This window comes from Bombina bombina, chromosome 9 (assembly GCF_027579735.1).
Source record: "Bombina bombina isolate aBomBom1 chromosome 9, aBomBom1.pri, whole genome shotgun sequence".
In the NCBI taxonomy this organism is placed as follows: Eukaryota; Metazoa; Chordata; class Amphibia; order Anura; family Bombinatoridae; genus Bombina; species Bombina bombina.
Genome location: NC_069507.1, coordinates 153721085 through 153748128, shown reverse-complemented (window position 1 = coordinate 153748128; position 27044 = coordinate 153721085). Strand labels below are relative to the sequence as shown.

The 27044-nt window shown below is 39.6% G+C and overlaps 1 protein-coding gene across 1 annotated transcript in view; it reads right to left on the bottom strand.

Moving 5' to 3' along the window:
* STN1 (STN1 subunit of CST complex) overlaps positions 1 to 27044 on the bottom strand; it is a 343767-nt gene that overhangs the window by 37500 nt on the left and 279223 nt on the right. The window contains exon 8 of the mRNA XM_053692435.1: positions 5389 to 5508. Coding sequence (XP_053548410.1) covers positions 5389 to 5508 — 120 coding nt within the window. The remainder of the gene's footprint in view (positions 1 to 5388; positions 5509 to 27044) is intronic.

The following is a 27044-nucleotide window of genomic DNA, read 5'->3' as shown; positions in this document are numbered from 1 at the left end:
GTGTGGGGGGGGGGAGTTGGAGCTTTACAATTCATAAACTAAAAATAAAGGGTTAATGGCGAGGCATTGCAGTATAAATTTGCAGGTAAATTAATTAAAGTACAAATTATATTATTTTGTCTCTATCCCAACTTGTTTTATGTCCCTTTAAGCATCAAGACTCATCAAGCAAGTCTACAATAGCTTCGGAAATTAAAGAAAATGCAATCTGCGTACCTCCATTATCAAATAACACTTTTATATACAGCCTTTCTGGGGAAGAATCTCGCACTGAGCATGTGCACAAGCTCACAGAGTATATGTTTATTAGTCTGTGATTGGATGATGTCTGTCACATGATACAGGGGGGGGGGGGAAATGGGAAAAAAAAGATCTACTGCTTATTTGAAATTCAGAGTAGGTGTTAAATCATTGTATTTTTATTATGCACTTTAGTGGTCAGTATTGGTTTCACCATAATTATCCACTCCTTGTTAAGTTTACAAATGCATATTATATACAATTTTTAATAGGAAAACACCTACCCTACATGGGTACATAAAATAACAACAAATAGGAAGTTAATACTAAAAAAAATGCAAAATGAAAACTGATTTCTTAAGAACCTTTTCTATAAAACTAGGGTAGCTAAAGAAAAATACCTTCAAACAGATTCATTATTTTTTCCTAATTTACGAATACCCCATAAGTCTATGTTTCCAATGAATTTTTAGCATATGTAGGCCAAACATTACAAAGATGGAATTATTGTTTTAAAGGGACAGTATGCACCAATTTTAACTTATCTGCAAGTAATAGACACTACTATAGTTTAACCGCAGATTGCATTGATATGTGTTAGAGCTTTAATGTTAGTGTTGGCACTGGCATTTATCAATGTCCGGTCACAGAGCAGCACTGCACTTGGTAAATTGTTAGGTTTGCAATTAGGCAGATAAATGGATACCCGTTTGTATTAAATTCAATTATCTTGACCATCAGCCACTGAATTAAAACTAGGGTTCCCTTACACCCTCTTACTTATTGATCTGCCTAATAACAAACCTAACAATTTACCAAGTGTGGTGTTGCTCTGTGACCAGACGTTGATAAACGCCGGCGGCAACACTAACAATATAGCTCTAACATATTAATTCAATCTGGGGTTAAACTAGGTCTGTGAGAGGTCTTGAATATGACAGACCAACTCAGTTTCATACAAGTGAGATAATATAAACCAGAAATCGTTTTAAATGTAACAATCCTTACAGTGCTGATGAGGAAATTGGTATAACGTTACACTGTATCTGCTGAACCAAAGCGGTTGCCTTACATGAATATAGATAACCAAGTTACTCCGATTATAGGGACCTTATCCTCCAAGAATTAAGAAAGCAACTATTATGGTTACTATATTAAGATGATTATTGAGTTTAATTAAGTTCAAACTGGATAAGCAATATATGTAACACAATAATACAAAATGTGAAAGGGTTGTAACATGCTGTTACAATTAAACATTACAGCACATATGTATATCCAATGAGTTAATAATGTAAATAACAAGAACCTCCAACAGATAATAATTTGTCTGAATACTTTAAAGCATCAACTATAAAATTACTCATTGAAAAACATACTCTCAATTGACACTGAGTTACATAGAAAACACTAGCATTAAATTAAAGGGCCACTAAACCCAAAATCTTTCTTTCATAATTCAGATAGAACATACAAATTTAGACACCATTACAATTTACGTCTATTATTTATTTTGCTTCATTTTTTAGATATCCTTATTTGAAGAAAAAGCAATGCACATGGGTGAGCCAATCACATGAGGCTTCTATGTGCAGCAACCAATCAGCAGCTACTGAGCATATCTAGATATGCTTTTCAGCAATGAATATCAAGAGAATTAAACAAATTAGATAATAGAAGTAAATTAGAAAGATGTTTAAAAATGCATTCTCTTTCTAAATCATGAAAGAAAAAATGTGGGTATAATGGCCCTTTAACCCCTTAACGACCGAGGACGTGCAGGGTACGTCCTCAAAAAAAAGGCAGTTAATGCCTGAGGACGTACCCTGCACGTCCTCGGTGTGGAAAGCAGCTGGAAGCGATCCTGTTTGCTTCCAGCTGCTTTCCGGTTATTGCAGTGATGCCTCGATATGGAGGCATCCTGCAATAACCTTTTGAAGCCATCCGGCTCTCTGCACCGGAGATCGGTGGCTTCCTTCGTTGGTGGGTGGGAGCATTACCGGGAGGCGGGTGGCGGCCATCGATGGCCCTGGAGATGTGGAGGGGGGCGGGATCGTGGGCGGGGATGCCCGGGGGCGCGCACGGACGCGCGCGCGTGCACGGGAGGGCGGGGGGCGGGCGCGTGCACGGGGAGGGAGCGGGTGGGAACCGCTACACTACAGAAAAAGGTGCAATCAGTTTAAAAAAACTGTAGAAAAAAAACAATCAATGAGGTGGTTGGGGTTTGTGGTGGTGGTGGGGGGGGGGTTTGGGGAAGCTACACTACAGAAAAAAAAAAACTTAAGAAAAAAAAGCACTTTTTTGTATAAGCTGGGTACTGGCAGACAGCTGCCAGTACCCAAGATGGCCCCAATAAGGCAGATAGGGAAGGTTACAAAGCTGTTTTGGGGGGGATCAGGGAGGTTGGAGGCTAAGGGGGGTCCTATACAGCAGAATAATTATTATTTAAAAAAAAAAAAAAAACCTATACCCCCCAAAAAGCTTTTATTTTAGTACTGGCAGACTTTCTGCCAGTACTTAAGATGGCGGGGACAATTGTGGGGTGGGGGAGGGAAGGGAGCTGTTTGGGAGGGATCAGGGGGTCTGATGTGTCAGGTGGGAGGCTGATCTCTACACTAAAGCTAAAATTAACCCTGCAAGCTCCCTACAAACTTCCTAATTAACCCCTTCACTGCTAGCCATAATACACGTGTGATGCGCAGCAGCATTTTGCGGCCTTCTAATTACCAGAAAGCAACACCAAAGTCATATATATCTGCTATTTCTGAACAAAGGGGATCCCAGAGAAGCATTTACAACCATTTGTGCCATAATTGCACAAGCTGTTTGTAAATGATTTCAGTGAGAATCCTAAAATTGTGAAAAATTTAACGTTTTTTTTTTATTTGATCGCATTTGGCGGTGAAATGGTGGCATGAAATATACCAAAATGGGCCTAGATCATTACTTTGGGTTGTCTACTACACTACACTAAAGCTAAAATTAACCATACAAGCTCCCTACAAGCTCCCTAATTAACCCCTGCACTGCTGGGCATAATACACGTGTGGTGCGCAGCGGCATTTAGCGGCCTTCTAATTACCAAAAAGCAATGCCAAAGCCATATATGTCTGCTATTTCTGAACAAAGGGGATCCCAGAGAAGCATTTACAACCATTTGTGCCATAATTGCACAATCTGTTTGTAAATAATTTCAGTGAGAAACCGAAAGTTTGTGAAAAAATTTGTGAAAAAGTGAACGATATTTTGTATTTGATCGCATTTGGCGGTGAAATGGTGGCATGAAATATACCAAAATTGGCCTAGATTAATACTTTGGGATGTCTTCTAAAAAAAAATATATACATGTCAATAGATATTCAGGGATTCCTGAAAGATATTAGTGTTCCAATGTAACTAGCGCTAATTTTGAAAAAAAGTAGTTTGGAAATAGCAAAATGCTACTTGTATTTATGGCCCTATAGCTTTCAAAAAAAGCAAAGAACATGTAAATATTAGGTATTTCTAAACTCAGGACAAAATTTAGAAACTATTTAGCATGTTTTTTTTTTGGTGGTTGTAGATGTGTAACAGATTTTGGGGGTCAAAGTTAAAAAAAGTGTGTTTTTTTCCATTTTTTCCTCATATTTTATAATTTTTTTTATAGTAAATTATAAGATATGATGAAAATAATGGTATTTTTAGAAAGTTAATTTAATGGCGAGAAAAACGGTATATAATATGTGTGGGTACAGTAAATGAGTAAGAGGGAAATTACAGCTAAACACAAACACCGCAAAAATGTAAAAATAGCCTTGGTCCCAAACGGACAGAAAATGGAAAAGTGCTGTGGTCATTAAGGGGTTAAGGCTTGATATTACAAGCTGAATGTGACTACTGAACTTTATTTTAAAGCGCAAAAAATCAGAGCAGAGCACATATAACGGATATATGGATTTATGATTAATATATCTGATCTGTGCAATATGTGGAGATGGCAAATCTAGCTAAGCTATCCAACACTCATATACTCATAGATTATCAGATCAATATAATGTTATAAGGCAGACATTGCCCAATGAATTACAATAATCTGTTTAACCACAGACCACTGTTTTTACATGTGTTTGACCCATTTTTAACAAGTTGAAATAAAGTATTTGATTTTATAGAGTGATCAAGCATACATGTATATACACAAATGAAGGAATTTAATGCTTAAAGGGGTATCCTACCCAATGTCTTTGTTGGAATTAAAGTCAAATATCTTTACCTAGATACACAGCACCTACTTGAATCAAAACAAGAATGCAGCTACAATTTAAGCTTATTTATATTGAGATTGAAAAATACTCCTTCTTTTAACACTGAGTAGTGCCATTGGTCTTCAACTAAAACATTCAATTTAAAGGTGTGCCTTCAGCTGCAGGCTTGCACAATTTGAGGCTATGGGAAAGCTGTAGTAGAAAGGGATAACAGAACAGTTTTGTGTGATAAAATAGTGGTGCTGTACAATGCATGCTTGGAATTAGAGCCCAGAACTGCCGTGGCAAAATACTAAGGGGGAAATTGTGAACTATAAATACCAGAATACTATGTAACTCCCAAAATACTGTGCTTCTTCCTCAAAAAATTGAGCTACAATCAGGGGGATAAAAAAACCCTGTAGATGCCCATGACCCCTGGGTATTTACCTAGGATTAGAGAATTTTCTTTTTGCACATGTATGTCCTATTAGGGAATACTCTTTAGTGATAAATGACACTGGCTGAGGAAAGGTAATAATTAGCATGAAAATGGCTAAAGAAGTAAAACAGGAAGTTCATGTATATGGACGTCCAAAACGGCTGTACTAAAGGGACATGAAATCATTGTTTTTTACATTATTCAGATAGAGCATGCAATTTGAAATACCTTTACAATTTACTTCAATTAACTAATTTGCTTCATTTTCTTGGTATCCTTTGTTGAAGGTGCAGCGATCCACTACTGGGAGCCAGCTGAGCAGATCGGGAGAGCCAATGACAACAGGCATTTAAGTGCTGCTACTAATTAATAGGAACAACTCCAACAGCCATATGACAAGCCTTAATATGCTTCACTAGAAAACAAGTTATTCAGAATATGAACAAACAGTAATGTTTTAAAAGTGCTAAATATTTTTCTTACTTGATAAACATCAGAGTTTTTGCTTTTCTGAAAGACCATCCCATTTTCTTGTAGTATACGTATGGCATGCTTAAATAGGTTGTGAATGTTTTGTGAACCAGAAGTGGCTTTTGATTCATTCTGTAAAAAACAAAGGTAGTTAACGTGTTAACATCATTATTAAAAGTGTTGCATTTGTGTTGCTGAAGGAAAATAAACACACACACACACACACACACAATATATCAAACTACATTAAACAAGCATAAAATAGGCTACTGGTAGAATGGTTAACAATTTCTTTTAGACACCAATCCAATGCTGTCTATCACTAATCTGAGGTATCGGAGTCCCTCAGCTAACGCAACTCAGGTTCAAGTACAAGAACTGTAATTCTCCATCATTTTTAAATGTAACTGTTAATGTGATTTTATTAAAACATAAAAAAACATTAATATCAACAAAGAACTCTATGCAATCTCACAGGATAGAACAAGAGATGCCTCGGTGACCTCTCAGATAGGAACAAGGGACTGACTATGAACATTCTAGGGGTGTGGTGTATTGAACCTGTGAAATATGGCGGGGTGACATTCCATCCCTGGAAAATTTAAGGTTGGAAAATGAGACCCAACATCCCGAATTAAAATTTTCTTGTAAATATGACAATCAGAAGATTGAGCTTCTAGATACAATGGTTAGCCAGGAGGATAAATCGGATCAGTACAGATCTTTTTTAGAAAACCCACTGGTCAAAACACTCTACTACAAAGGGATAGTTTTCACCCCAGAAGAGTGTTCAACAGTGAGCCTAAATCTTATGAGAATATGTAGGATTGTCTCTAAATGAGAAACTTGCAGTATTCGGATGCAGGAAATGACTAAACAATTTGAGGTATGTGGATATGACACTCTGGAGCCAAAATGGGCTTTGCAAAATATTGAGGGTACGCAACGGACTAATAGAACACTGAGGTCCAGCAATGGAATTTCATTTGTTATTAATTATAGTCCCATTAGCTAAAGAGTATTTAAATTGTATTAAAAAGAATTGGCACATCCTTAAAGGGACACTAAACCCAAAATGTTTCTTTCATGATTCAGACAGAGAATACAATTTTAAACAAAATTCCAATTTACTTCTATTATCTAATTTGCTTCAATATTTAGATATCCTTATTTAAAGAAATAGCAATGCACATGGGTGAGCCAATCATGAGGCAAATATGTGCAGCCACCAATCAGAATCTACTGAGCCTAACTAGATATGCTTTTCAGGAAGAAATATCAAGAGAATGAAGAAAATTAGATAACAGAAGTATATTAGAAAGTTGTTTAAAATGGTATTCTCTATCTGAATCATGAAAGAGAAAATGTGGGTTTAATGTCCCTTTAAAACATAATTTATGCTTACTTGATAAATTTATTTCTCTTGTAGTGTGTTCAGTCCACGGGTCATCCATTACTTATGGGATATATTCTCCTTTCACACAGGAAGTTGCAAGAGGATCACCCAAGCAGAGCTGCTATATAGCTCCTCCCCTCACATGTCATATCCAGTCATTCGACCGAAACAAGACGAGAAAGGAGAAACTATAGGGTGCAGTGGTGACTGGAGTTATAATTTAAAATTTAGAACCTGCCTCAAATAGACAGGGCGGGCCGTGGACTGAACACACTACAAGAGAAATAAATGTATCAGGTAAGCATAAATTATGTTTTCTCTTGTTAAGTGTGTTCAGTCCACGGGTCATCCATTACTTATGGGATACCAATACCAAAGCTAAAGTACACGGATGATGGGAGGGACAAGGCAGGAACATTAAACAGAAGGAACCACTGCCTGTAGAACCTCTCTCCCAAAAACAGCCTCCGAAGAAGCAAAAGTGTCAAATTTGGAAAAAGTATGAAGTGAAGACCAAGTTGCAGCCTTGCAAATATGTTCAACAGAGGCCTCATTCTTAAAGGCCCAGGTGGAAGCCACAGCTCTAGTGGAATGAGCTGTAATTCTTTCAGGAGGCTGCTGTCCAGCAGTCTCATAGGCTAAGCGTATTATGCTACGAAGCCAAAAAGAGAGAGAGGTAGCCGAAGCCTTTTGACCTCTCCTCTGTCCAGAGTAAACGACAAACAGAGAAGAAGTTTGTCGAAAATCTTTATTTGCCTGTAAGTAGAACTTCAGGGCATGGACCACGTCTAGATTATGCAAAAGACGTTCCTTCTTTAAAGAAGGATTAGGACATAAAGATGGAACAACAATCTCTTGATTGATATTCCTGTTAGAAACAACCTTAGGTAAAAACCCAGGTTTAGTACGCAGGACTACCTTGTCTGAATGAAAGATCAGATAAGGAGAATCACAATGTAAGGCAGATAACTCAGAGACTCTTCGAGCCGAGGAAATAGCCATCAAAAACAGAACTTTCCAAGATAAAAGCTTAATATCAATGGAATGAAGGGGTTCAAACGGAACACCCTGAAGAACTTTAAGAACCAAGTTTAAGCTCCACGGAGGAGCAACAGCTTTAAACACAGGCTTAATCCTAGCCAAAGCCTGACAAAAAGCCTGGACGTCTGGATTCTCTGCCAGACGCTTGTGTAAAAGAATAGACAGAGCAGAAATCTGTCCCTTTAGTGAACTAGCGGATAAGCCCTTTTCTAAACCCTCTTGTAGAAAAGACAATATCCTAGGAATCCTAACCTTACTCCATGAGTAACTCTTGGATTCACCCCAATATAAATATTTACGCCATATCTTGTGGTAAATTTTTCTGGTAACAGGTTTCCGAGCCTGTATTAATGTATCAATAACCGAATCCGAAAACCCACGCTTTGATAGAATCAAGCGTTCAATTTCCAAGCAGTCAGCCTCAGAGAAATTAGGTTTGGATGGTTGAAAGGACCCTGAATTAGAAGGTCCTGCCTCAGGGGTAGAGACCATGGTGGACAGGACGACATGTCCACTAGGTCTGCATACCAGGTCCTGCGTGGCCACGCAGGCGCTATCAGAATCACAGATGCTCTCTCCTGTTTGATCCTGGCAATCAGTCGAGGTAGCAACGGAAAAGGTGGAAACACATAAGCTATGTTGAAAACCCAAGGGGCTGCTAGTGCATCTACCAGCACCGCTCCCGGGTCCCTGGACCTGGATCCGTAACAAGGAAGCTTGGCGTTCTGGCGAGATGCCATGAGATCCAGATCCGGTTTGCCCCAACGATGAATCAGTTGAGCAAATACCTCCGGGTGAAGTTCCCACTCCCCCGGATGAAAAGTCTGGCGACTTAGAAAATCCGCCTCCCAGTTCTCCACGCCTGGGATGTAGATCGCTGACAGGTGGCAAGAGTGAGACTCTGCCCAGCGAATTATCTTCGAAACTTCCAACATCGCTAGGGAACTCCTGGTTCCCCCTTGATGATTGATGTAAGCCACAGTCGTGATGTTGTCCGACTGAAATCTGATGAACCTCAGTGTTGCTAACTGAGGCCAAGCTAGAAGAGCATTGAATATTGCTCTTAATTCTAGAATGTTTATCGGGAGGAGTTTCTCCTCCTGAGTCCACGATCCCTGAGCCTTCAGGGAGTTCCAGACTGCTCCCCAGCCTAGTAGGCTGGCATCTGTTGTTACAATCGTCCAATCTGGTCTGCGAAAAGTCATTCCTTTGGACAGATGAACCCTTGACAACCACCAGAGAAGAGAATCTCTGGTCTCCTGATCCAGATTTAGCAAAGGGGACAGATCTGAGTAATCCCCGTTCCATTGACTTAGCATGCATAGTTGCAGCGGTCTGAGATGTAGGCGCGCAAATGGCACTATGTCCATTGCCGCGACCATTAAGCCGATTACTTCCATGCACTGAGCTACTGATGGGCTTGGAATGGAGTGAAGGACACGGCAAGCATTGAGAATCTTTGATAACCTGGACTCCGTCAGGTAAATCTTCATCTCTACAGAATCTATAAGAGTCCCTAGAAAAGGGACCCTTGTGAGTGGTAACAGAGAACTCTTTTCCACGTTCACTTTCCACCCATGCGACCTCAGAAATGCTAGAACTATCTCTGTATGAGACTTTGCATTTTGAAAACTTGACGCTTGTATCAGAATGTCGTCTAGGTACGGAGCCACCGCTATGCCTCGTGGTCTTAGTACCGCCAGGAGTGAGCCCAGAACCTTTGTAAAAATTCTCGGGGCCGTAGCTAACCCAAGGGAAGTGCTACAAACTGGTAATGCCTGTCTAGAAAGGCAAACCTTAGGTACCGATAATGATCTTTGTGAATCGGTATGTGAAGGTAGGCATCCTTTAAATCCACTGTGGTCATATATTGACCCTCTTGGATCATGGGTAGGATGGTCCGAATGGTTTCCATCTTGAACGATGGAACCCTTAGGAATTTGTTTAAGATTTTTAAGTCTAAGATTGGTCTGAAGGTTCCCTCTTTCTTGGGAACCACAAACAGATTTGAATAAAACCCTTGCCCCTGTTCCGTCCGCGGAACTGGGTGGATCACTCCCATCACTAAGAGGTCTTGTACACATTGTAGAAATGCCTCTTTCTTTACTAGGTTTGTTGATAACCTTGACAGATGAAACCTCCCTTGTGGAGGAGAAGTTTTGAAATCCAGAAGGTATCCCTGAGATATAATCTCCAACGTCCAGGGATCCTGTACATCTCTTGCCCAAGCCTGGGCGAAGAGAGAAAGTCTGCCCCCCACTAGATCCGTCTCCGGAAAGGGGGCCCTGTCTTCATGCTGTCTTAGGGGCGGAAGTAGGCTTTCTGGCCTGTTTGCCCTTGTTCCATGACTGGTTGCCTTTCCGACCCTGTCTGTAACGAGCAGTAGTTCCTTCCTGTTTTGGAGCGGAGGAAGTTGATGCTGCTCCTGCCTTGAAATTACGAAAGGCACGAAAATTAGACTGTTTGGCCTTTGATTTGGCCCTGTCCTGAGGAAGGGTGTGGCCCTTACCTCCAGTAATGTCAGCAATAATTTCCTTTAAGCCGGGCCCGAATAAGGTCTGCCCTTTGAAAGGAATGTTTAGTAGTTTAGACTTAGAAGTTACATCTGCTGACCAGGATTTAAGCCATAGCGCTCTGCGCGCCTGTATGGCGAATCCGGAATTCTTAGCCGTAAGTTTGGTTAAATGCACTACGGCATCCGAAACAAACGCATTAGCCAGCTTAAGGGTTCTAATCTTGCTCAAAGACTCATCCAATGGTGCTGTGCGAATCGCCTCTTCCAGAGACTCAAACCAGAAACCGCTGCAGCAGTGACAGGCGCAATGCATGTAAGAGGCTGTAATATAAAACCTTGTTGAACAAACATTTTCTTAAGATAACCCTCTAATTTTTTATCCATTGGATCTGAGAAAGCACAGCTATCCTCCACCGGGATAGTGGTACGCTTGGCTAAAGTAGAAACTGCTCCCTCCACCTTAGGGACCGTCTGCCATAAGTCTTGTGTGGTGGCATCTATAGGGAACATTTTTCTAAATATCGGAGGAGGGGAAAAAGGCACACCGGGTCTATCCCACTCCTTGCTAATAATCTCTGTAAGCCTCTTTGGTATAGGAAAAACGTCAGTACACACTGTTACCGCGTAGTATTTATCCAGCCTACATAATTTCTCTGGGATTGCCACCGTGTCACAATCATTCAGAGCCGCTAACACCTCCCCTAGCAACACGTGGAGGTTCTCAAGCTTAAATTTAAAATTTGAAATTTCTGAATCCGGTCTCCCCGAATCAGAACTGTCACCCACAGAATGAAGCTCTCCGTCCTCATGTTCTGCAAATTGTGACGCAGTATCAGACATGGCTCTCGTGTCATTGGCGCACTCTGTCCTTAACCCAGAGCTGTCGCGCTTGCCTCTTAACTCGGGCATATTGTATAATACTTCTTTCATAACATTAGCCATATCATGTAAAGTGATTTGTAAGGGCCTTGATGTACTTGGCGCCTTAATCTCACGCACCTCCCGAGCGGGAGACGAAGGTACTGACACGTGAGGAGAGTTAGACGGCATAACTGCCCCCTCGTTGTCTGGTGATAATTTCTTTATCGGTACAGATTGACTTTTTAATATCAATACAATTGGTACACATATTTCTATTGGGCTCCACATCGGCTTTTAAACATAATGAACAAGCAGATTCCTCTGTATCAGACATGTTTAAACAGACTAGCAATGAAGCTAGCAAGCTTGGAAATTACTTTCAATAAGTTCACAAGCAATATAAAAAACACTGCAGTGCTTTTAAAAAACACAGTTGAATAACAAAGAACTAATTCAGTTATAGTCAACAATTCTTTAAATGTATTAATTAGCAGAGGATTGCACCCATTAGCAAAAGGATGATTAACCCCTCAGTACCCAAAAAAACGGATATCAAATTAATATTAAACGTTTTTATCACAGTCTAACACACTGTCACAGGTCTGCTGTGACTGATTACCTCCCTCAAAAATGAATTTTGAAGACCCCTGAGCTCTCTAGAGACGTCCTGGATCAAGGAGGAAGAAGCAGGAAGACTGTGCTAGAATTTTAACTGCGCAACAAGGCGCTAAAAAAGGCCCCTCCCGCTCATTTACAACAGTGGGAGACCTGATATAACGTTTTCTATGCAGAAATATACGTTAGCCATGTGGAAAAAAAGAAAAAATTCATGCCCAAAAGGATTTATCACCAAAGTACCTCACAAAACGAATAACATGCCAGTAAACGTTTTTTTAAAACAAACTTCTTTTAATGTCATGCAAAGTTATCACTAAGCCTGCTACCAGTCGCTTCCACTGCAGATAAGGCTTAAGCATTATTTCAGTATTAACAGTATTTTCTCAGTCAAATTCTAGTCCCTAGAAAATAACTCTACTGTGCATACATTCATCAGCCTGATACCAGTCACTACTACTGCATTTAAGGCTGTACTTACATCATACGGGTAACAGCAGTGTTTTCTTAGTCAATTCCATTCCCAGAAAATATTGTACTGCACATACCTCATTTGCGGGGGACCCCGCATGCTATTCCCATGTTCTGAAGTTACCCCACTCCTCAGAATGTCGAGAACAGCCAGTGGATCTTAGTTACGCCTGCTAAGATCATAGAAAAACGCAGGCAGTTTCTTCTTCCAAATACTGCCTGAGATAGAAAAACAGCACACTCCGGTGCCATTTAAAATAACAAACTTTTGATTGAAGAATAATTAAGTAAAAACTCCAACTCCTCCCGCGACCTCCTTCTTTGTTGAGGGTTGCAAGAGAATGACTGGATATGACATGTGAGGGGAGGAGCTATATAGCAGCTCTGCTTGGGTGATCCTCTTGCAACTTCCTGTTGGGAAGGAGAATATATCCCATAAGTAATGGATGACCCGTGGACTGAACACACTTAACAAGAGAAAAACAGATATCCTCATATTCGTGAATTTCAGGAACCTCCATTAGCAGTTTATTGTAAGGGCAAAACTAAAATCCAGAAATTGGTCAGGGATGATATTGGCGGCATTGGAGGAAAGTGTACTATTGGCAAGGAAAAACTTAACTATTCCTTTCCTAGGTTGGGGTCAGTGTAATTGCATCATTAAATGAGATAATTAGTCATCCACACTCTGGAAGGAAGTTTAAGATACATTTCTACTATACATGTACGTCTACTAAGGCGGTGTATGCTTTAAAATGTCCATGTGTACTTTTATATGTAGGACAAAAAAAAAAAAAGTAAAGGACTGCATTGTACAGCACAAATCCAACATTAGGAAGCCTAAACTGCAAAATCTTCAATCACATTTTTTTGGAAAAAGGGTCAAATCTGATCAAGCAATTGAGATTTTTGGTGTTATATGGTGTTAAAAAGAGGAAAAGGGGTGGGAATATAGTTAGGGATCTACTTTTCAGGAAGCAAAATGGATTAGAATAATACATACATTGCATCCCTATAGGTTGAACAGGGAATATAATTTAATTAATGAATGTGATTTGTTCATCTTCCTGTTCTGTGTCTGGGTTTATCAATATTACGTTTAGGAAATATCCAGCACCATTAAGGGACATAGTTGAGTATTTTTAGATTATTAGGTGCTTTGTTCTCTTTAATATAGAGGATTAAAAAAGGTCTATTCCTTTAAGATGGAATACATAGGATAAATGGATTGGTGCTGGATCTGTGGATTGGGAGTTTAAATGGTTGTAAACAGGTAATATGTGTTAGCTTTGCAAACAAGCAGATGCCCTGAAATGTTGCTGCTTCATTTATTTGGATGTATTGATGATAAAGCAGTCTTCTGTCTGTGATAATAGGTGAGCAGTGTTTGAATTCTACAATCTGGCCTTTAAATTCTAAATGATTAAAAACACCTTCAAAATATTATAGAACAAACTAACTAAATGAGATAAGATACTTGCACATGTGAAGTATCTCATCTGTTTTATCAGATGGAATTTTTTATTAATTTTATTTAGTTTGTTCAGTAACATTTTGAAGGTGTTTTCACAATATTCTTCCAACATAGACTGATGAAACAAATTAGTACTTATGCAATTAAATATCATACATTTCAATAAAATTAATAAAAACTTTTACAATTTGTACAATTCATATAAATAAAAACCAAAGCTAAAAAGTCTTATTCTTGCAATGAAAAACCAAGCAATACAGTTTATGGTACCATTCTTCTGTAAATTACTCCAGATTTTTCAATAATAAAGGGATGCACTGTAAAACACAAAACATCGTTATTTTCAGCAATATATAAAGCCACGGAGAAGAGTGCCACACTTTTACTTACACGGTGGTACCACTGTGGTATTGGCTCATTCAGAATTCAAGAATTTATCCTATAATTTATCCTTTCATTAAGGAGCTCAACAATTGAGCTAACAAGAATGAATGTATCATGTTACAGTGTTCCAATTTATTAAGACAATTTTCCATCTGTGTAAAATGTCATTCAAGTTCAGGCTGTTGCACAAAATAGAAGTCTAAAATTAGGCAATAAAAATGTCATTCAAATTCAGACAATATTTTTATTTAGTTTAGGTTTCAGCTACCAGTTTGTTAATAAAATATGGTAGGTTTCATATATAAATTCTCTATTAAAATGTAGTAGGTTTCAGAGACCATTTTATTAATACAATTTTCTTATCTGTGTAAAATGTTATTCAAGTTCCGACTGTTGCACAAAACAGAAGACTAAAATAATGCGTTTATCAGAATATGTTTGGTTGAGTTTAGCTTTTATTAATAAAATGTTCTCATCTGAGAAGACTGAAACGAAGCAATGTTCATCAGAAGATTTTTGTTTAGGTTTCAGGTACCAGTTCATTCATTAAATAAATATTCTCATCTGTGTTTTCTATTATATTTGCAATGAGACATTAAAACCAATTTTTTCCCCTTGATATCCATTACTAAAGTAGAAACAACTTACTACTGAGAGTTGAACAAATCTACTGAGCCAATCATATGAGACCAATCACCAGCTAGATTGCTTAAAGGGACATTGTACACTATATTTGCATAAATGCTTTGTAGATGATCCATTTATATAGCCCATCTGGGAATGTATTTGTAAAACTGTGTAGTTTTGCTTATTTTTAAATAACATTGTGCTGATTTTCAGACTCCTTACCAAGCCCCAAAGGTTTAGATGTATAATGATGTCTACAGACTCCATGTTGTGTAATTGGTCTTTTCATATGCAGGGTAGGGGGAAGTGTCAGCTGTCTCTGCTTTCCAAGCCCTTTCAGTGGTTGTCCCAGCCTAACCTCATCAACAGTGCTGAACTGGAAGCTTCTAAATACATTTTTAAAAGGTTTTATACTGGATTTTTATATTATTATCTGTGCCTATTCTTCTTTATAATAGTGTCTACTACATGCAGTTATATAAAATTGGTGTAAACTGTCCCTTTAGCGTTATTTAAGATAATGTTGCTTTTAGTGTTGAGAGTGCATAATGTATGTCTTTTTTACAGATAAGATACAAAAATAAAGCAAGTTTACATATCCTATTAATAGTCACTCTATAAATTATTGACTAAGTTTATCTATAAATATATTTTTTTATTCTCATATGAACACTAGTTAACTTGCTTGCTTGGTAAGATAATAAAGTTATTGTAGTTCTTGTACGAAAAAATGCTGCATGGATATTTTATGGAGATATCAAAGGTAGGTTTAAGTGTTTATTATCAGGATCGTAATTACTGTTCCATTATGTTAACTGGATATGAGTCATCTAAGGGACTCTATTACCTCGTAATGCTGATAGGCTATATGTTCCATTCTGCCCGTAGCCCATTGCATTCTTGTTTATAGGAATATGAAACCCACATTTTTTCTTTCATGATTCAGATACAGCATGCAATTTTAAGCAATTTTCTAATTTACTCCCATTTTTTCTTTGTTCTCTCTGTATCTTACGCCTAGATTTAGAGTTCTGCGTTAGCCATCAAAACCAGCGTTAAGGGCTCCAAACGCTGCTTTTTATCGCCCGCTGGTATTTAGAGTCAGGAAAGGGTCTAACGCTCACTATCCAGCCGCGACTTTTCCATACCGCAGATCCCCTTACGCCAATTGCGTATCCTATCTTTTCAATGGGATCTTCCTAATGCTGGTATTTAGAGTCTTGGCTGAAGTGAGCGGTACACCCTCTACCGACAAGACTCCAGCCGCAGAAAAAAGTTAGGAGTTAAGAGCTTTATGGGCTAACGCCGGTTTATAAAGCTCTTAACTACTGTGCTCTAAAGTACACTAACACCGATAAACTACCTATGTACCCCTAAATCGAGGTCCCCCCACACCGCCGCCACTCTAATAATTTTTTTAACCCCTAATCTGCCGACCGGACACCACCGCCACCTACATTATCCCTATAAACCCCTAATCTGCTGCCCCTAACATCGCCAATCCCTACATAATATTTATTAACCCCTAATCTGCCCCCCCAACGTCGCCGCTACCTACCTACACTTATTAACCCCTAATCTGCCGACCGGACCTCGCCGCAACTCTAATAAATGTATTAACCCCTAAACCGCCTCATTCCTGCCTTGCAAACCCTATAATAAATTTTATTAACCCCTAATCTGCCCTCCCTAACATCGCCGACACCTAACTTCAAGTATTAGCCCCTAATCTGCCGACCGGACCTCGCCGCTACTCTAATAAATTTTATATTTATTTTACAGGCAACTTTGTATTTATTTTAACTAGGTACAATAGCTATTAAATAATTATTAACTATTTAATAGCTACCTAGTTAAAATAATTACAAAATTACCTGTAAAATAAATCCTAAAGTAAGTTACAATTACACTACACTAGCAATAAATAAATTAAATACATTAACTACAATTACCTACAATTAAATCAACTAAACTAAATTACAAAAACAAACATTAAATTACAAAAAAAAAAAAAGATTACAAGAATTTTAAAACTAATTACACCTACTCTAAGCCCCCTAAAAAAATAACAAAGCCCCCCAAAATAAAAAAAATGCCCTACCCTATTCTAAAATAAAAAGTTAACAGCTCTATTACCTTACCAGCCCTTAAAAGGGCTTTTTGCGGGGCATGCCCCAAAGAAATCAGCTCTTTTGCCTGTAAAAAAAAACATACAATACCCCCCCCAACATTACAACCCACCACCCACATACCCCTACTCTAACCCAGTGTTTGTTTTTTTTTGTAATTTAGTTTAGTTGATTTAATTGTAGGTAATTGTAGTTAATTTATTTAAAGGGACAGTCTACACCAGAATTTTTATTGTTTTAAAAGATAGATAATCCCTTTATTACCCAGTCCCCAGTTTTGCATAACCAACACAGTTATAATAATATACTTTTAACCTCTGTGATTATCTTGTATCTAAGCCTCTGCAAACTGCCCCTTTTTTCAGTTCTTTTGACAGACTTTCAGTCTAGCCAATCAGTGATGGCTCCCAGATAACTTCACGTGCACGAGCACAGTGTTATCTATATGAAATACGTGAACTAATACCCTCTAGTGGTGAAAAACTGTTAAAATGCAATCTGAAAGAGGTAGACTTCAAGGTCTAAGAAATTAGCAAATGAACCTCCTAGGTTAAGCTTTTAACGAAGAATACCAAGAGAACAAAGCAAAATTGGTGATAAAAGTAAATTGGAAAATTGTTTAATTTATTTATTGCTAGTGTAGTGTTAGGTTTAATTGTAACTTAGGTTAGGATTTATTTTACAGGTAATTTTGTAATTATTTTAACTAGGTAGCTATTAAATAGTTAATAATGATTTAATAGCTATTGTACCTAGTTAAAATAAATACAAAGTTGCCTGTAAAATAAATATAAATCCTAAAATAGCTACAATACAATTATTCGTTATATTGTAGCTATATTAGGGTTTATTTTACAAGTAAGTATTTAGCTTTAAATAGGATTAATTTATTTAATAAGAAAACACAATTTATGCTTACCTGATAAATTTATTTCTCTTGTGGTGTATCCAGTCCACGGATCATCCATTACTTGTGGGATATTCTCATTCCCAACAGGAAGTTGCAAGAGGACACCCACAGCAGAGCTGTTATATAGCTCCTCCCCTAACTGCCATATCCAGTCATTTGACCGAAAACACGCAGAGAAAGGAGAAACCATAGGGTGCAGTGGTGACTGTAGTTTAAATGAAAAAATTACCTGCCTTAAAATGACAGGGCGGACCGTGGACTGGATACACCACAAGAGAAATACATTTATCAAGTAAGCATAAATTGTGTTTTCTCTTGTAAGGTGTATCCAGTCCACGGATCATCCATTACTTGTGGGATACCAATACCAAAGCTAAAGTACACGGATGAAGGGAGGGACAAGGCAGGTACTTAAACGGAAGGTACCACTGCCTGTAAAACCTTTCTCCCAAAAATAGCCTCCGAAGAAGCAAAAGTATCAAATTTGTAGAATTTTGAAAAAGTATGAAGCGAAGACCAAGTCGCCGCCTTGCAAATCTGTTCAACAGAAGCCTCATTTTTAAAGGCCCAAGTGGAAGCCACAGCTCTAGTAGAATGAGCTGTAATCCTTTCAGGGGGCTGCTGTCCAGCAGTCTCATAGGCTAGGCGTATTATGCTTCTTAGCCAAAAAGAAAGAGAGGTTGCTGAAGCCTTTTGACCTCTCCTCTGTCCAGAGTAGACAACAAACAAAGCAGATGTTTGACAAAAATCTTTAGTACAAAAAGAAGAGGTGGAAGGCTACTGAGCATCAGTAAAACGGTATATTTATTTCCAATGTTAAAAAATACACATGAAGGTGAACAAAGTCACAAACAAACAGGGAAGGAGACAGCAGTCTAACATGTTTCACGCATACTAGTGCTTAATCATATGATTAATCTATGATTAAGCGCAAGTATGCGTGAAACATGTTAGACTGCTGTCTCCTTCCCTGTTTGTTTGTGACTTTGTTCACCTTTGTGTGTATTTTTTAACATTGGAAATAAATATACCGTTTTACTGATGCTCAGTAGCCTTCCACCTCTTCTTTTTGTGCATTTTTTGCGGTAGTCCACCGCTATCCTTTGGTTGGCTCCATACCATTCCCCTTGTTCATACATGGTTTGACCCGCACTGCTTCCTGTACCCGGCGGATCATCACTGTAGCAGCACCTTCCTCCTCACCAAAAATCTTTAGTAGCTTGTAAGTAAAACTTTAAAGCACGAACCACGTCCAGATTGTGTAATAGACGTTCCTTCTTTGAAGAAGGATTAGGACACAAGGATGGAACAACAATCTCTTGATTGATATTCTTGTTAGATACCACCTTAGGTAAAAACCCAGGTTTGGTACGCAGGACTACCTTATCCGTATGGAAGATCAGATAAGGAGAATCACATTGTAAAGCAGATAACTCGGAGACTCTATGAGCCGAGGAAATAGCTACCAAAAACAGAACTTTCCAAGATAAAAGTTTGATATCTATGGAATGAAGAGGTTCAAACGGAACTCCTTGAAGAACCTTAAGAACCAAATTTAAGCTCCATGGGGGAGCAACAGGTTTAAACACAGGCTTGATTCTAACCAAAGCCTGACAAAATGCCTGAACGTCTGGAACATCTGCCAGACGCTTGTGCAAAAGAATAGACAGAGCAGAAATCTGTCCTTTTAAGGAACTAGCTGACAATCCTTTTTCCAAACCATCTTGGAGAAAAGTTAATATCCTGGGAATCCTAAACCTTGGATTCACACCAATAAAGATATGTACACCATATTTTGTGGTAAATTTTCCTGGTGACAGGCTTTCGTGCCTGTTTTAAGGTATCAATGACTGACTCGGAGAAGCCACGCTTTGATAAAATCAAGCGTTCAATCTCCAGGCAGTCAGTCTCAAAGAAATTAGATTTGGATGGTTGAAAGGACCCTAAAGTAGAAGGTCCTGTCTCAGAGGCAGAGTCCATGGTGGAAAGGATGACATGTCCACCAGATCTGCATACCAGGTCCTGCGTGGCCACGCAGGCGCTATCAAAATCACTGATGCTCTCTCCTGCTTGACCTTGGCAATCAGTCGAGGGAGCAGAGGAAACGGTGGAAACACATAAGCCAGGTTGAAAGACCAGGGCGCTGCTAGAGCATCTATTAGCGTTGCCTTGGGATCCCTGGACCTGGATCCATAACAAGGAAGCTTGGCGTTCTAGCAAGACGCCATGAGATCCAGTTCTGGTTTGCCCCAACGATGAATCAATTGTGCAAACACCTCCGGATGGAGTTCCCACTCTCCCGGATGAAAAGTCTGACGACTTAAAAAATCCGCCTCCCAGTTCTCTACACCTGGGATATGGATAGCTGATAGGTGGCAAGAGTGAGTCTCTGCCCAGCGAATTATCTTTGAGACTTCTAACATCGCTAGGGAACTTCTTGTTCCCTCTTGATGGTTGATGTAAGCCACAGTCGTGATGTTGTCTGAATGAAATCTGATGTACCTCAGAGTTGCTAACTGAGGCCAAGCCTGAAGAGCATTGAATATCGCTCTTCTAGAATATTTATTGGAAGGAGTGTCTCCTCCTGAGTCCACGATCCCTGAGCCTTCAGGGAGTTCCAGACTGCACCCCAACCTAGAAGGCTGGCATCTGTTGTTACAATTGTCCAATCTGGCCTGCGAAAGGTCATACCTTTGGACAGATGGACCCGAGATAGGCACCAGAGAAGAGAATCCCTGGTCTCTTGATCCAGATTTAGTAGAGGGGACAAATCTGTGTAATCCCCGTTCCACTGACTGAGCATGCATAGTTGCAGCGGTCTGAGATGTAGGCGTGCAAACGGCACTATGTCCATTGCCGCTACCATTAAGCCGATTACTTCCATGCACTTAGCCACCGAAGGGCGCGGAATGGAATGAAGAACACGGCAGGAATTTAGAAGCTTTAATAACCTGGACTCCGTCAGGTAAATTTTCATTTCTACAGAATCTATCAGAGTCCCTAGGAAGGAAACGCTTGTGAGTGGGGATAGAGAACTCTTTTCCTCGTTCACTTTCCACCCATGCAATCTCAGAAATGCCAGTACTACGTCCGTATGAGACTTGGCAATTTGGAAGTTTGACGCCTGTATCAGGATGTCGTCTAACTAAGGGGCCACTGCTATGCCCCGCGGCCTTAGGACCGCCAGAAGCTACCCTAGAACCTTCGTAAAGATTCTTGGGGCTGTAGCTAATCCAAAGGGAAGAGCTACAAACTGGTAATGCCTGTCTAGAAAGGCAAACGTGAGAAACCGATGATGATCTTTGTTATCGGAATGTGAAGATAAGCATCCTTTAAATCCACTGTAGTCATATATTGACCCTCCTGGATCATAGGTAGGATGGTACGAATAGTTTCCATCTTGAATGATGGAACTCTGAGGAATTTGTTTAAGATCTTTAGATCCAAAATTGGTCTGAAGGTTCCCTCTTTTTTGGGAACCACAAACAGATTTGAGTAAAAACCCTGTCCCTGTTCCTCCTTTGGAACTGGATGGATCACTCCCATAACTAGGAGGTCTCGTACACAGTGTAAGAATGCTTCTCTCTTTATCTGGTTTGCAGATAATTGTGAAAGGGGAAATCTCGCTTTTGGGGGGGGAAGCTTTGAAGTCCAGAAGATATCCCTGGGATATAATTTCCAACACCCAGGGATCCTGGACATCTCTTGCCCACGCCTGGCTGAAGAGCGAAAGTCTGCCCCCTACTAGATCCGTTACCGGATAGGGGGCCGTTCCTTCATGCTGTCTTAGAGGCAGCAGCAGGCTTTTTGGCCTGCTTACCTTTGTCCCAGGTCTGGTTTGGTCTCCAGACCGTCTTGGACTGAGCAAAAGTTCCCTCTTGTTTGCATTAGAGGAAGTTGATGCTGCACTTGCCTTGAAGTTTCGAAAGGCCCGAAAATTAGACTGTTTGGCCCTTGATTTGGACCTGTCCTGAGGAAGGGCATGACCTTTTCCTCCAGTGATATCAGCAATAATCTCCTTCAAACCAGGCCCGAATAGGGTCTGCCCCTTGAAGGGAATGTTAAGCAGCTTAGATTTTGAAGTCACGTCAGCTGACCATGATTTAAGCCATAGCACCCTGCGCGCCTGTATAGCAAAACCAGAATTCTTAGCCGTTAGTTTAGTCAAATGAACAATGGCATCAGAAAACAAAGGAATTGGCTAGCTTAAGTGATCTAAGCTTGCCAAGTATGTCATCCAATGGAGTTGCTACCTGTAAAGCCTCTTCCAGAGACTCAAACCAGAACGCTGCAGCAGCAGTGACAGGAGCAATGCATGCAAGGGGCTGTAAGATAAAACCTTATTGAATAAACATTTTCTTAAGGTAACCTTCTAATTTTTTATATTTGGATCTAAAAAAGCACAACTGTCCTAGACAGGGATAGTAGTACGCTTTGCTAAAGTAGAAACTGCTCCCTCCACCTTAGGAACTGTCTGTCATAAGTCCCGTGTGGTGGCGTCTATTGGAAACATTTTTCTAAAAATAGGAGGGGAAGAGAACGTCACACCTGGTCTATCCCATTCCTTAGTAATAATTTCTGTAAACCTTTTAGGTATTGGAAAAACATCAGTACACACCGGCACTGCATAGTATTTATCCAGTCTACACAATTTCTCTGGCACTGCAATTGTATCACATTCATTCAGAGCAGCTAATACCTCCCTGAGAAACACACGGAGGTGTTCAAGCTTAAATTTAAATGTAGAAATATCAGAATCAGGTTGCATCATCTTTCCTGAGTCAGAAACATCACCCACAGACTGAAGCTCTCCTTCCTCAGCTTCTGCATATTGTGAGGCAGTATCAGACATGGTTCTTAAAGCGTCAGTATGCTCTGCATTTCGTCTAACCCCAGAGCTATCTCGCTTACCTCTAAATTCAGGTAGTCTGGCTAATACCGCTGAAAGTGTATTATCCATGACTGCCGCCATGTCTTGTAAAGTAATCGCTATGGGCGCCCTAGATGTACTTGGCGCCATTTGAGCGTGAGTCCCTTGAGGGGGAGTCAAAGGATCTGACACGTGGGGAAGAGTTAGTCGGCATAACTTCCCCCTCATCAGATTCCTCTGGTGATAAAAAATTTTTAAAGACAGAATATGATCTTTATTGCTTAAAGTGAAATCAGTACATTTGGTACACATTCTAAGAGGGGGTTCCACCATGGCTTTTAAACATAATGAACAAGGAGTTTCCTCTATGTTAGACATGTTTGTACAGACTAGCAATGAGACTAGCAAGCTTGGAAAACACTTTAAATCAAGTTAACAAGCAAATATAAAAACGGTACTGTGTCTTTAAGAGAAACAAATTTTGTCAAAATTTGAAAAACAGTGAAAAAAGGCAGTAAATCAAACATAATTTTTACAGTGTATGTAATAAGTTAACAGAGCATTGCGCCCACTTGCAAATGGATGATTAACCCCTTAATTCAAAAAACGGATAAAAAAAACGATAGACGTTTTTTAACAGACACAACAAACTGCCACAGCCTGCTGTGGCCCTACCTTCCCCAATAAACTACTTTGGAAAGCCTTTGAGCCCTTTAGAGATGTCCTATAGCATACAGGGGACTCCTGAGGGAAGCTGGATGTCACAGTTTGTAATTTTAACTGCACCAACTGTAACTTTTATACTACAACAGTGGAAACCCTCAGGAAACTGTTTCTAGGCAAAATTTAAGCCAGCCATGTGGAAAAAACTAGGCCCCAATAAAGTTTTATCACCAAAGCATATATAAAAACGATTAAACATGCCAGCAAACGTTTTATATTGCAATTTTATAAGGGTATTACCCCTGAGAGTAAGCATGATACCAGTCGCTATTAAATCACTGTATTCAGGCTTAACTTACATTAATCCGGTATCAGCAGCATTTTCTAGCATTTTCCATTTCTAGAAAAAAATGTAACTGCACATACCTCATAGCAGAGTAACCTGCACGCCATTCTCCCGCTGAAGTTACCTCTCTCCTCAGACATATGTGAGAACAGCAATGGATCTTAGTTACAACCTGCTAAGATCATAGAAAACTCAGGCAGATTCTTCTTCTATTTACTGCCTGGGATAAAATAGTACAACTCCGGTACCATTTAAAATAAACTTTTGATTGAAGATAAAAAACTAACTAACTATTTTTCACCACTCTCTCTTACTACCTCCATGCGTGTTGAGAGTTGCAAGAGAATGACTGGATATGGCAGTTAGGGGAGGAGCTATATAACAGCTCTGCTGTGGGTGTCCTCTTGCAACTTCCTGTTGGGAATGAGAATATCCCACAAGTAATGGATGATCCGAGGACTGGGTACACCTTACAAGAGAAATAATTTATTTCATTAGATTAAAATTATATTTAATTTAGGGGGGTGTTAGGGTTAGACTTAGCTTTAGGGGTTAATACATTTATTAGAGTAGCGGCGAGGTCCGGTCGGCAGATTAGGGGTTAATAAGTGTAGGTAAGGTAGCGGCGACGTTGGGGGGGGGGCAGATTAGGGGTTAATAAATATAATATAGGGGTCAGCGGTGTTAGGGGCAGCAGATTAGGGGTACATAGGTATAATGTAAGTGGCGGCGGTGTACGGAGCGGCAGATTAGGAGTTAGTAGTATAATGCAGGTGTCAGCGATAGTGGGGGCGGCAGATTAGGGGTTAATAAGTGTAAGGTTAGGGGCGTTTAGACTCGGGGTTCATGTTAGGGTGTTAGGTGCAGACTTAGGAAGTGTTTTCCCATAGGAAACAATGGGGCTGCGTTAGGAGCTGAACGTGGCTTTTTTGCAGGTGTTAGGTTTTTTTGCAGCTCAAACTGCCCCATTGTTTCCTATGGGGATATCGTGCACGAGCACGTTTTTCAAGCTGGCCGCTACCGTAAGCAACGCTGATATTTAGAGTTGAAGTGGCGGTAAATTATGCTCTACGCTCCCTTTTTGGAGCCTAACGCAGCCCTTCAGAGAACTCTAAATACCAGCGTTATTTAAAAAGTGCGGGGGGAAAAAACCACACGTAGCTAACGCACCCCTTTGGCCGCAAAACTCTAAATCTAGCCATTAATTTTTAAAAGCAGGAATGTAATGCTTAGGAGCTGGACAATTTTTGGTTCAGACCCTGGGTAGCGCTTGCTGATTGGTGGCTACATTTAAAAAGAGGGATAAATGCAAAGAAATTAAAATATAACTGAGATGCAAATGGTGTATTTACTATTTCTTAAGGAACCAAATAATATAAAAGATATATTTAGTAATGTCAGAACTTCTGTTTCATCTAATAATCATCTTAGGGTTCTGGTGACATACATGCATACTAATTACAAGACCTAGAGACAACAAGTTATCAAATCGATAACATTAACCTGAAATTCAGATTATTTTTTGGAAAAGTAAGAGAGGGTTACTAAAGAGAGCATATTCTGAGATGATTCCAAACAGCACTCATCAAACTAGGGTTTTTATGAAAAATCATACTTTTACTTACAGGGTATTAGGGGTGCTCAACCTTGGCACTTTAGAGGTGTTATGACCCCCGGAAAACATTCCTCAGAAGAATCCAAGCTTTCCACCATATACCAGTTGAGGAACAACCTCCCATGATGAAACTGATAGGACCCAAAAATAATCTATTCCTTAGCAGTTACCATTAAACTGATTAAACAGTGATTATATCAATCATGCTTAACCCCTTAAGGACAAGGCCATTTTTCAATTTCCTTCCCTTAAGGACCAGGGCTATTTTTACATTTCTGCGGTGTTTGTGTTCACCTGTTATTTTCCTCTTACTCATTTACTGTACCCACACATATTATATATCGTTTTTCTCGCCATTAAATGGACCTTCTAAAGATACCATTATTTTCATCATATCTTATAATTTACTATAAAAAAAATAATAAAATATGAGGGGAAAAAGAAAACACACTTTTTCTAACTTTGACCTCCAAAATCTGTTACACATCTACAACCACCAAAAAACAACCATGCTAAATAGTTTCTAAATTTTGTCCTGAGTTTAGAAATACCCAATGTTAACATGTTCTTTGCTTTTTTTGCAAGTTATAGGGCAATAAATACAAGTAGCACTTTGTTATTTCCAACCCACTTTTGTAAAGAATTAGTGCTAGTTACATTGGAACACTGATATCTTTCAGGAATCCCTGAATATTCCTTGACGTGTATATATATTTTTTTTTAGAAGACATCCGAAAAGTATTGATCTAGGCCCATTTTAGTATATTTCATGCCACCATTTCACCGCCAAATGCAATCAAATAAAAAAAAAATTGTTCACTTTTTCAAATTTTAGGTTTCTCACAGACATTATTTACAAACAACTTGTGCAATTATGGCATAAATGGTTGTAAATGCTTCTCTGGGATCCCCTTTGTTCAGAAATAGCAGACATATATGGCTTTGGCGTTGCTTTTTGGTGATTAGAAGGCTGCTAAATGCCACTGCGCACCACACGTGTATTATACCCAGCAGTGAAGAGGTTAATTAGGGAGCATGTAGGGAGCTAGTAGAGTTAATTTTAGCTTTAGTGTAGTGTAGTAGACAACCCCAATTATTGATCTAGGCCCATCAGGATCACTTCCAGCCACTTTAAACCCCTAATGTCGTACAGGGTACATCGCTGGTCTTTAAAGACCAGTGTGTGCAAGACGTACCCTGTACGACGTGTGTCGTTAAGGGGTTAAGCAATACCATGACTGTCTGAACAATCCCTTAAATCTTACAGGAAAAAAAACATAATTTATGCTTACCTGATAAATTACTTTCTCTTGCGGTGTATCCAGTCCACGGATTCATCCTTTACTTGTGGGATATTCTCATTCCCTACAGGAAGTGGCAAAGAGAGCACACAGCAGAGCTGTCCATATAGCTCCCCCTCTAGCTCCACCCCCCAGTCATTCGACCAAAGGTTAGGAAGAAAAAGGAGAAACCATAGGGTGCAGTGGTGACTGTAGTTTGAACAAAATTTTTTTTTACCTGACTTAAATGCCAGGGCGGGCCGTGGACTGGATACACCGCAAGAGAAAGTAATTTATCAGGTAAGCATAAATTCTGTTTTCTCTTGCAAGGTGTATCCAGTCCACGGATTCATCCTTTACTTGTGGGATACCAATACCAAAGCTTTAGGACACGGATGAAGGGAGGGAACAAGACAGGTACCTTAAACAGAAGGCACCACTGCTTGCAAAACCTCTCTCCCAAAAATAGCC